The sequence below is a fragment of the Mizuhopecten yessoensis genome, unplaced genomic scaffold (genome assembly GCF_002113885.1).
Source record: "Mizuhopecten yessoensis strain PY_sf001 unplaced genomic scaffold, ASM211388v2 scaffold1313, whole genome shotgun sequence".
Lineage (NCBI taxonomy): Eukaryota > Metazoa > Mollusca > Bivalvia > Pectinida > Pectinidae > Mizuhopecten > Mizuhopecten yessoensis.
In genome coordinates, this window is record NW_018403984.1 from 46471 (window position 1) to 59454 (window position 12984).

General features: G+C 35.0%; 1 protein-coding gene across 7 annotated transcripts in view; it reads right to left on the reverse strand.

Annotated features, from left to right (window-relative positions):
• Positions 1 to 896: 896 nt before the first annotated feature.
• The window catches only part of LOC110459248 (putative sodium-coupled neutral amino acid transporter 11), a 113316-nt gene continuing 101228 nt past the window's right edge, over positions 897 to 12984 (reverse strand). For 6 of the 7 annotated variants that reach the window (XM_021511451.1, XM_021511434.1, XM_021511442.1 and 3 more), the window contains 10 exons: positions 10762 to 10837; positions 10189 to 10257; positions 9826 to 9831; positions 8626 to 8735; positions 7879 to 7958; positions 5688 to 5758; positions 4971 to 5132; positions 3679 to 3791; positions 2914 to 3054; positions 897 to 2273 (listed from right to left, as the gene is read on the reverse strand). In XM_021511451.1, the coding sequence (XP_021367126.1) occupies positions 1980 to 2273; positions 2914 to 3054; positions 3679 to 3791; positions 4971 to 5132; positions 5688 to 5758; positions 7879 to 7958; positions 8626 to 8735; positions 9826 to 9831; positions 10189 to 10257; positions 10762 to 10837 (1122 nt within the window). In that variant the 3' untranslated portion in view covers positions 897 to 1979. The remainder of the gene's footprint in view (positions 2274 to 2913; positions 3055 to 3678; positions 3792 to 4970; positions 5133 to 5687; positions 5759 to 7878; positions 7959 to 8625; positions 8736 to 9825; positions 9832 to 10188; positions 10258 to 10761; positions 10838 to 12984) is intronic. The other variant, XM_021511426.1, reaches the window with a different exon arrangement.

A 12984-nucleotide genomic window follows, 5' to 3' on the forward strand; every position in this document is an offset into this window, starting at 1 on the left:
CGAGACAGCATACATTATCATATTGGGATATTAACTGGAAGTACACGCGCGTCAAGTCTTAGGCAATTTCTCGGAAGACAAAGACAGCACCTCAAACATCGTATTGTCTGGTATTTCCAATAATTAATACATGTAGTTATCAACACTACAGGTGATGCCACTTCTACATCCAATCAATGTCAGTGCAGTTTGAGTGCAGTGTAACTGGGAGGTGTAAGGTCGACCACCCAGACACAACTGATGACATCCACTAACTAAACAGCATTATTTCCATCAAACAGTTAATATGCTGTGATCTATGCCACATTGTATGACCTTTGTCGACAAGGGAGCCGAAATTTATGGGCAATAATTATAATACTTTTTAAATCGCTGTTGGCGCAAATGGAAGGATGTTTTCAAGACTCCGGGGAGACTAACACACCAGACAACTCCATTTCCGAGGACATAATGTGAGCTATGGAAGGTATGCTTTAAGTTTAACTTCAAATTTGTATACCGAGTCTGTATAGATCTTATGTATTTGACATTCATGTTATTCTTTGCAACTCCCTGTTACAGTTTTCGGTTCAAAAACACTATTTTATAGAAAAAATATAAAGAAAGTGCCATATTTTAGTTTCTTTTTTTCACTTTGATGAAGAGGTGATATTTAGTTATTTTTCATTAGATATATACATGTTTTAAATAGCTAAACCTATAACTGACATTAACAATCTTCCATCAGTGAATTCTGTCACCCATATATTACTGCTCTAACATTGATATAGATTTACCGTGATTAAGATTAAACAAATGTTTTACAACATTCAAATAACATAAATAACAAGCATACACGAATAAAATGTATTTCATATCATTTTATTTTAATTCAAATATATATATATATGTATTATCTATCGAGGCATTTTTTTAAATTAAATGATATAATTAATTTCATATTTTATCACATATCAAGCTGACACATAACAACAGAGCACTTAGTAGTCTTATTAGTGGTAATAATCAGCAAAGCTTGTCTACTGATATGGATTTAAAGTTATAAATTTTAATTGTGCTTCATTACAATCAAATTAGTAAATATAACATATCAACACAATGTATTTCAATCTGTAATTGATTTAAGTGATTTGAACTTCGATAATCTTATAATGTAACCATCCATTTTTGATTATTGCAATTTTCTTTTTCATTTTACGCCAGCGATATGTTCAAGACCTGTTTTTAACATTAGATACAATATTAAAGCATTACTCTCAAAGAACCATTTCTGTGTAATTATATATAGAATAATGTCAATTATCCAAATCCTGATTATCCGAATCTTAAATTATTTAAAATTTAGTCTTATTCCTAGTTTGCTTTGATACAGTCCAAGCGCTTAATCGAATCATTTATAGGTCTCCAACTGAAGTCGGGTGTTCGACTCCTTACTGCGCTTACAAATACTGTGACCTGCCGCAAATGGCATGATCTACATGTTAAACACCTTAAGGACAAAGAAAAAACGCATTGCCATCATAAACTATAAATATACAGAAAAGACTTTTGTAAGAAAAGATGAAATGTTTCGAATGATATTTCCAGCAAGCAGTAAGAATTTGAAGTCACGTGAGAAGATTCTCATTATGAAGAATATAATATCAGGAAAATTGAAATTGTTCTTTCAATAAACACACATACACAGGACTATTGGGAAGTTATCAGATGTGTATTTGACAATTTAGAACAATACCCTTATGTAACAAGATGAGCATATTTTCACACTTTCATCCATTAGAAATACCATTGAACCCGGAATGGAAATCAGTTAAGAAACATAGAGTTGTCACCCTTTGTTTAACCTTTTAATATTACACATGTTTAAGGAATGTAAAATAGAAAGCGAAATTAAGTTAAATATGTAAATACCATTAATAACAAGAACGCTAATAACAGGAATAAAACAACACATTTAAATTGCACATTAATAAACATAATTACGATAAGGGAGTTAAAGAAAAATTAGCTGAAGGTGTAGTAAAATTGGAAAAGGGTGTGGGACTAGTTGGTTGATGATTTTTACAATAGGCCATCTCAACACCGTGACTGCACTGGATGCCTTCCGAGAGGTTCAGAATTGCCATAACAACACCAATAATCACGACTAGTGATCCGAATACACCAATCATCATTGGTACAATGTTGCTCTTGCTGAGTAGAGGTTCCTGTCGCAACTTCATCAAACATACAGGCGGTATTATAAACGCTAGGGGACAGGCTACGAGCACACCCTGGTGACAAAATAAAATACATAATGAATAATCCACATGTATTATCCGTGGATATGGGACATGTTTATTTATGAAATATATATCATATGAAAAATAAATAGCAACGTATTAATTGAGGTCATATTTATTCTTATATATTGTAATTGTTTCGGGTATTTTTTCCAAAGGATTGGGTCGCTCCGAAAATTCGACAACCTCATCTTGTCATGCTGCAATCACTTCCTTGTCCCATACACTGTTTGAAGTATTTCCTATCCTACACACATAAATACAAATCTATAGGGGATAAGCTCGTCAACATATAAAATATTGATTACTTATGTTAACTTATTATATTTATTTTGGAGATGTGCGATATATACATCACGTAAGAGAATCGTGTTGAGTGAAACGCAAATTAAAGTACGTAATAATTTCGAAACATTATGTGTCAAAATTTAATAAATAATATATATATTTATGATTATGTTTTCAGTAAAACACATTTTCTTCGCAGACGATTATCCTAAATTCTTGCAATAATGATGGCATATGTATATACCTCTATTTCTGTCCATGAACATGTATTTTTGGTATACATTTGCATCACCGTTTCGAATTTTGTCTTTGTTCAAATGTTGTCAAGTATGCAAATACTTACATTTACAGTAAATACTATTCCAAGACAATCGGTTGCCATAGAGACGACAACAGTGATGATAGCCACACCAACGGTGATGCCTATATGACGCCATAACGGCAATTCATCCTTCATCGTGGGGAAAAGGGCGTTGGACAGCACCTAATGTCATTATAAATTGCGTTAAAGTCACATTATATTCATATATATTTGTCAAGTCTTAAGGAGGTTAATAAATGTATTAACTTAGATTATCCCTACACAGTCACGTTACGGAGAGCCCTGCATATCATATACAAATTTGAATAAATACAAAGCACCTCAAGTTAAATTGAAACAATGTAAAAATAAACGGAAATAAATAAGTAGCTTCAATTAGGCAAAATTAAATGTATATTCGTTGATTTTGGGAGCAGTTTGACATTTTCCATCATTAGGCCTATGTCTATTTCTCCAGGTACTCCGGTTTGCTCCCACATTAAGACCACCGCGCACTAACATCCGGTTCAATAAGAGTGATTTATATAATCCATATAATTTATATTTTTTCCATTGTAAACTTTAATAAATCAAATAATCTTCCCTTAAAACATGACGTATATGAGTTTGCCATAAAATAATTCCTTGCAATACTGGTACAAAGATTTGTTTTAATAGTGATGCCATAACTACGCAGGCCTCAAGCGATGAAGCTCCTTCGAAACCCGTCTTTATAAAGACATTTAACGGCTGTGAGGACATATGACTCTAACATTGGAAACAGACCTAAACATAGTTGTGCATTACCTCCCTTGTTACGAAGCACTCCACTGGGTAGGTTAACATGATAGTACAGGCAAAGGCAAACCTGGCCACGGTCATCAGATCGTCGTCGTGACAGTAATTCTCCAGGAGGTCACCTGTATACCACACAACAAATAATATTACCACATCACATGAAAACCCGTTCTCGTAATTACGGTTTTGCCATCATTAACGTTGTCTGGACTCTTTGAATGTGCCATGACAAAGTCGAAGGCATCCAGTTTGGCTATTTAATTGGATTCCGATAGAAAGAACTGACCAATCGCTTGGCTGATTCCTGTCCTTTGAAGGTTACAGAGGAGCGGCACCAAACTTAAACGCCTGTCAACTTTACCGTTACCCTGCAGCACGACTTAATAACCGTTTTGACAAGAAATGCGCTTTTTATACCCAGTGAGACGGGGAAGCTCTCAAAACCAGAAAAAGGTGTTTTTTAAAATCTCAATTGAAAGTTTTTTTAACTTGCACTGTCAGCTTTAAGCATACTGCTCTGTATCACTCCTGGTGAATATAATGATATATAAAAAAAAATGTTGACGTTGTAGAACTGGAAAAAAAGATATACCAGCTCGTTTTCAAAACGATTGATATGTATTGCATAAACCATACAAATCTGGGCCCGTATTCATGAAACCGTTCTCGTGCTGAAGCATGCCTTTTTTGTTCGATTCGAATTTCTTATTTTCGTTATAAGTTAATAAACAAATCTCATTTTGTCGTCAATTTGAAAAATCTTTGAAGAAGCTTAAAGCCGAATACTTGTATTCAATGTTTGCATGTAATGTTTCAATCTGTTTGCCCTGACCTAAGCGAGTAACAGGAAATTATGTTTGAGCACAAAACCTATGCTGAAGCATGAGAACGGTTTCATGTATACGGGACCAGGGACGTGCGTTCATGAAACCGTTCTCTTCTCATGCTCAGTCATTGATTGTGAAAACCTGAAAAGTGTACACAGTGAAATAGTAATCAGCTTTCAGCCTTTCCAAAATTTAATCCGATTCATTATCAAACTGACATTTGTTATTAATTTATCACCGAAACAAGACATCGGGCTCGAACAAAGAAAATGAACTTGTGCATGAGATCGGTTTCACCAAATGATTACCTACGGGAAAACAACACTTGAACAATATCAAATGGTTTGAAAATAATACGTTTTGAAGATTTAAGTTAACAGTTCTTTGACCAACTTGGTCCTGATTCTGCTGATGAACAAATTACCTATACCTTTGCTATTGTAGTTGATGTTGACGCCATTATGTTGGCCTTACCCTGTACTAGTCCGGTGAAGGACACATAACCAATGATCCCGAGCACGATGAGCATAAGCATGGAGAAAAAGATGCTGACGTGAGTAACAAAACTCCATCTCTGATTGGTCGGATTCTCCAGCGAACCATGTATCAGGAATGTGTTGTGGTGGCACATGTACGCTGCAATGACAAGCACGTGCGTTACCGTTAAGGATGCATTCTACCGTAATATGACTTTCAAAAAAGAATTCCAAACGAAAACGATTTTTTTAGAAAGTATTTACATTTTTTGAATAGAACAAATATCATGCTAGTAACACTGTGGATAATATCCCTGTTGTATAGCGAGTTCAAATCCCTTTATTGTATATACATTTATGAAAAAAGAAGCTTATTATATTTATGTTAAATCTTTAGTGTTAGTTTTGCTTTGGTACTTTGGGAAGCAGTTCACAGTCTGATCCCTGCCGAATCGATTTGAGCGCTACAACACAGTGCTGGGAATATCTGCCTGAATGATGTCATAAATATGTTGCGCATGCTTCTTAGTTTGTAAATTCGTCTGAAAATGAAATACGTGCAACTATAATCTAGAAAGCAGTCTATACATTTACCACAATAAAGAAACGTTTACTGGTAACATAATAACGAAGCATATACCCTTAACACAATAACTCATCAATGTTTAACTGTTACTGATGCATATCTCGCCATTGTCTGGAAATATTATCTTACCGAAAGCCATGATACCAATCGCCTGCGCTACATTAGGAGACACTACGGTCCAGGCATCATCTGTTGGTGGACTGAAACAAATATTATATATATACATAATAAGCTTTACACAAATCATCTGTTGGTGGACAAAAACAAATATATAACAAGCTTTACACAAATCATCTGTTGGTGGACTGAAACAAATACATAACAAGCTTTACACAAATCATCAGTTGGTGGACTGAAACAAATACATCACAACCTTTACACAAATCATCTGTTGGTGAACTGAAACAAATACATAACAAGCTTTACACAAATCATCTGCTGGTGGATAGAAACGAATATATAACAAGCTTTACACATTACGCTGGCACGACAAGGTCCAAAGACAGAGGAAAGAGGACATTCGAAAAAGCTAACTCCACAGCATTGTAAACTAGAAATCAGGAAAACCCTTTTTGTTCTGCGCGTAGTCAAAATATAAAACAATCTCCAAGAACAAGTAATCTCGGCACCAACAGTTAATTCTTTTAGAAACAGATTAGATAAGCATTGGGTGAAGATCAAAAACTTTTAGATAATTATAAGTTCGAAATTCTATAGAAATTGGAACTGTTGTCATTTGATTTATTCAATGTTTTGTTATTATTCTATATTTTAGTCAAGTTTAAAGGATCTTAAATGATCCTCTTCTGAAAATAAACTTTTTAACATGACTGAACTTAACGTATATACCTTTTTAATATCAATGGTGACTTCAAAAAAGGTATTTTCCTTCTTTGTTTCATTTTCCCTTTTTTCATTTCTTGTTAAATTCTTTCAATACAGTTTGTAATCCTACCATGTGTTGCTCTAGTAATAAAACAACATCTATGCTATTTGTAAGACACAGATAAGAGGTTCGTCAGAGGTTACCCCTGGCCCAGAGAGTACCAACAGACATAGAATCACACGTCAGTAGTGACCCCTGACCCCGAGAGTACCAGAAGACCTAGGATCAAACATCAGAAGTGACCCCTGACCCCGAGAGTCCCAGCAGACCTAGGATCAAACATCAGAAGTTACCCCTGACCACGAGAGTACCAAAAGACCTAGGATCAAACATCAGAAGTGACCCCTGACCCCGAGAGTCCCAGCAGACCTAGGATCAAACATCAGAAGTTACCCCTGACCACGAGAGTACCAAAAGACCTAGGATCAAACATCAGAAGTGACCCCTGACCCCGAGTGTACCAGCAGACATAGAATCACACGTCAGAAGTTACCCCTGACCCAGAGAGAACCAGAAGACCTAGGATCAAACATCAGAAGTGATCCCTGACCCCGAGAGTACCAGCAGACATAGGATCACACGTCAGAAGTGACCCCTGACCCCGAGAGTACCAGAAGACCTAGGATCGAACATCAGAAGTGACCCCTGACCCCGAGAGTACCAGAAGACCTAGGATCGAACATCAGAAGTGACCCCTGACCCCGAGAGTACCAGCAAACATAGGATCACACGTCAGAAGTGACCCCTGACCCCGAGAGTACCAGAAGACCTAGGATCGAACATCAGAAGTGACCCCTGACCCCGAGAGTACCAGAAGACCTAGGATCAAACATCAGAAGAGACCCCTGACCCCGAGAGTACCAGCAGACCTAGGATTAAACATCAGAAGTGACCCCTGACCTCGAGAGTACCAGCAGACCTAGGATCGAACATCAGAAGTGACCCCTGACCCCGAGAGTACCAGCAGACATAGAATCACACGTCAGAAGTTACCCCTGACCCAGAGAGTACCAGAAGACCTAGGATCAAACATCAGAAGTGACCCCTGACCCCGAGAGTACCAGCAGACCTAGGATCGAACGTCAGAAGTGACCCCTGACCCCGAGCGTTCTAGATATCACGACCGACCTGTATTTGTTTTAAGTTGCATATGTTGTTTCCTTCAGAATAGTTACATTTTATTTCTTGCAAAAACGCATTACCTGGCAACCTCGTTCCCCTAGCCTATATAAAATGTGTTATAGACATTTCTGAATCAGGAAATTGATCTTTCTCGCAATGTCAACTCATCACATACCCGGTTGCATGATATTCCTATGAAAAATGACAGAATGCATATACAAATATATTTCTTATTGTAGACAGAAAATCTGGAGATACAGGAGAGTTTATTAGTCTATTTGCCTTCCCTGTCCCCCAGAAAGACGTACTTACATAAAGTGAGCAAAGGTTGCTAGCCGGACACAGATACAAATGAGGATGAACAGCACCAGTACCAGTGACAGAAACGCCCACTGGAAGATAAACACAAGCCCGAATGAATTACACTTAACTTTTTAAATTTGTAAGAAAAAGGCATGCAATTATATTGAAATACGTTACTACATGTAGCAAAATAAAACAGAAGGCTTAATACCGATATTTTACCATTGTAAAAGGAATAATAAGTCATTACACATTCTTTGAAATGACAATTGTCATGATACAGTGCAACCTAACAAATTACAAATACATGATTTCCGAGTTAACTAACTCATTGAGAAAACATCTTACATGTTACAAATGCAACTTTTCAAATCAAGTTATATGATTTGCAAATGCAATATTTACGAACTATATAAACCCGAAAAAAGACATTCCGAGTCATCAATGCCAATAGTTGCTTTAAGCATCAACATGTGTACGCCGGCTGATGATTGGGTCATACAATGGTCATTTGAAAGAGTCGAAATAACCTATCAGCATTATGACGTTTGCTCACCTTACTACGTTTAGCTATACATGTATGACGTATACTTACTAAGTTTAGCTATACCTGTATGACGTCTACTTATCTTACTAAGTTTACATATACCTGTACAAATATGTACGACGTATACTTTCCTTACTAAGTTAAGCTATACCTGTATGACGTATACTTACCTTACTGAATTTACCTATACCTCTATGACGTATACTTACCTTACTAAGTTTGGCTATATCTCGATAAAGTGACAGCGGTAAGGTGACGAGCAATGTGGACAGGAAAATTATAAACTGTCTGTTGGCTAGAATGGTATCACCTAACGCGTCTGAAAGGAAACAAATCGTTTAATGGAGAATGTTCATCAGGTTCACGGGCAGAGGTTATTACCTTCATTTGTAAAACACTACTAGCATGGACATCATTGAAAACACTAACAAAAAACTAAATAATCTGGAGTATCAAAGTTAGTACACCATTGCTTTTAGTAGCCCAATAAAAGTATGTTTCTGACTCCAAAAAATAATCTTTGACTCTTGGGCCCGAAAGGACCTGTTTATCTGACACGTGTTTTGACACGACAAAGTTAACGGGAAATACTATCTGGCGTCTGAAATGTCTACCTGCCAATGAACAACAGAAAGCCCTGAAAACAAACCAAACCTTGGACCTCCCTACAAATTGTATTTTATACATCCCAGACTGTAATGGGAGTCGGCTTTATTTCTTGAATGAATAAATAAAAACAAAGAAAATCATGATTCAACCTTAAACATTAATTCCATCTTATTTTTAAATTACTACGTTCTATTTAATACTGTTCACATTTACGGAGTGAGGAAATGAAGTTGTATATGTGTTTAACGTTATATAAAACATTGTCATGAACCGAAAATTTTAGACTTAGAAATATCATGTTATATCAAAGTTCACGTAAAATGTCGAGACGCAAGTGAAAAAAAAAAGAGAAAAGAAAGAAAAAAAAAGTTTTTTAAAAGCGAAAGCTAAGGAAATCAGTGTACTTAGAAACTGACTCTAAGGGTTTAGCTGAGGAACTAGAGATATATTCGACAGTGAACCAATAAGGTAATGTGGAAACATAGAAGGACCATTTATCGGAAAGGGTAGCATGAAATGGTATAGTGAAACATGAACAAGCAAATTTGTAAATTGTACACTGTGTCAAATATATAAATTGTACACTGTGTCAAATAAATAAATTCTCGGATAAATATATTGACTTACCACAAGATGTATACATATTGTGTTTGGAAAGAGAACCAATCACCAGGATATTTGAGCGAGTATTTGTGAAGTGAAAATATGCACTTTAAAAAAGAAATGTGATGAAGATGATAGCTTTAGGATGAGCGAAGCGTTGAGGAATACCGGCATATTCTTTAGAAAACAAATCTTACAATGTTCTGGAAAATGGTCGAGAAAATTAAAAAAAAAAACAATTTCAATCAGTTAAGTTAAAAGCAACGTTTCAAAACATCACGTGATCAATTCGTTATTGGTTATTGGTTAACCATAATGTTTTGCGCGACATTAATTGGGCAGAGAATTCTGACTTTCGTTGAACGCTGTAGATAATGTAATATAATCAACAGGATGTACATTTCGAGATAACAGCAAAAGTACTCATGTACATACATACACGAATAGTTGTGGGATAACTGCGCGCACCTGTTGTCACAGGCTCGTGATTAAATTATATATGGACGTATATCTGTGCATGACCTTTTTTGTATATAGATACATGTATATATATTACTTACCTTCTCCGCCTATGCTTATTATAACTTTTGTGATTGTATCTCCTATAATGACTTGGTAGCTTATCATTGCTGGAATAAAATTTTAAAAAACACATTTATTTTTATACTACCAGAAAAATTATAATAAAATTGTGAATTGTGCTGTCCTTAGACTGCTGATAAGCGCGTTCATTTAATGATACATATCAGCTTACATAACATACCTGTAATTTGGTTCAAGAATTATCTCCCTTAGATATCTTCATCCCTTGCATATAGTAATTTGGGGTATCACCGTATACATCATTGTATAGATTTCAAAACTTGTCATCAATTCATGAAACAAGTGGCTTTCTATTCATAAACAATATTTACAATTTTCTAGAATGTTTTTTTCTGAAAATAAATGTACGCAACTTTAGGGCGAATAGCACCTGAAGTCCGATCATTTCACTACATGTACTGATTTTGAATATTTTATAATGAGTTAATGAAAAAAATATGTGATATATTTTTGTATCAAAATACTTATTCAACTATTTTGTTGATTTTTAATTCAAACAACGTTTGAAAATGTAAGAAAAAAATCCAAACCTATAAGAGGGTACAGAAACTGTAGAGTGGTCAGTATATAGAATCCTGGTCGTCCACAGGCTACTAGTATCATGTCCTGTAAACAGACAGGTAATTATAATTACAGGTGTACAGGTATGTAATTACAGGTGTGTTATTACAGGTGTAGAGTCATATAATAACAGGTTATAGGTATGTAATTACAGGTGTGTTATTACAGGTGTATAGGCATGTAATTACAGGTGTGTTATTACAGGGGTAGAGTTATATATAATAACAGGTTATAGGTATGTAATTACAGGTGTGTTATTACAGGTGTAGAGTTATATAATTACAGGTGTGTTATAACAGGTGTATAGATATGTTATTACAGGTGTATATTATGTTATTACAGGTGTGTTATTACAGGTGTATAGGCATGTAATTACAGGTGTGTTATTACAGGTGTAGGGTTATATATAATTACAGGTGTGTTATTACAGGTGTAGGGTTATATATAATTACAGGTTTATAGGTATGTAAGTACGGGTGTGTTATTACAGGTCTAGGGTTATATAGAATTACAGGTGTGTTATTACAGGTGTAGGGTTATATATAATTACAGGTGTGTTATTACAGGTGTAGGGTTATATATAATTACAGGTGTGTTATTACAGGCGCAGGGTTATATATAATTACAGGTTTAGGTATGGTTACAGGTGGGTTATTACAGGTGTAGGGTTATATAATTACAGGTGTGTTATTACAGGTGTATAGGTATGTTATTACAGGTGTATATTTATAAAATTACAGGTGTGTTATTACAGGTGTATAGGTATGTTATGACAGGTGTGTTATTACAGGTGTAGGGTTATATAATTACAGGTGTGTTATTACAGGTGTATATTTATATAATTACAGACACATAGTTCAATAATTACAGGTGTGTAGGTATGTTATTACAGGTGTGTTATTACAGGTGTAAAGTTATATAATTACAGATGTATAGTTCAATAATTACAGGTGTATTGTAATATTTTTAAAGGTGAATACTTATAGTATTATATGTGTATAGTTTTATTGTAACAGGTTTATAGTAATACTATTACAGGTGTAAGGTTATATTAGTACAGGTGTAGAGTTATATAATAACTTTGTTAAGTTATATTATTACAGGTGTATAGTTATATAATAATAGTTATATTATTACTTGTGTATTGTTATACAATAATAGTTATATAATTGCAGGTGACCGTAGAAACAGAATCAAAACAAAACATAACAAATTATGTCCCGCTTCGTACTATAGTCTTAAATGGATTTTCTTATTCTCGTTACAAATTTATATAGCTATGTTACAGTTGAATAGCTATATAACTACAGCTGTATACATGTACTGATATAATTAAAATGGTATAATGTATACATCTATAACATGATGTCGACTATTCTATTGAAAATATAACATAACACCTTACCACGCTATGGAAGATAGAATATATGTACAAATATAATTACAATAGTATAATTTATACGTCTAAAACATGATGTAGACTATAGCCACAATGGTCTATAAAAACCTATATGTATAGCCTACACTTGTCTATACAAACCATATGTATAGCCTACACTTGTCTATAGACACCATATGTATAGCCTACACTTGTCTAAACACAACATATGTATAGCCTATACTGGTCTATACACCCCATATGTATAGCCTACACTTGTCTATACACCCCATATATATAGCCTACACTTGTCTATACACACCATATAGATAGCCTACACTTGTCTATACACACCATATATATAGCCTACACTTGTCTATACACACCATATAGATAGCCTACACTTGTCTATACACACCATATGCATACCCTACACTTGTCTATACAAACCATATGTATAGCCTACACTTGTCTATAAACACCATATGTATAGCCTACACTTGTCTATACAAACCATATGTATAGCCTACACTGGTCTATACACACCATATGTATAGCCTACACTTGTCTATAAACACCATATGTATAGCCTACACTTGTCTATACACACCATATGTACAGCCTACACTTGTCTACACACACCATATGCATAGCCTACACTGGTCTATACACACCATAAGTATAGCCTACACTGGTCTATACACACCATATGTATAGCCTACACTGGTCTATACACACCATATGTATGGCCTACATTTGTCTATACACACCATATGTATAGCCTACACTTGTCTATACACACCATATGTATAGC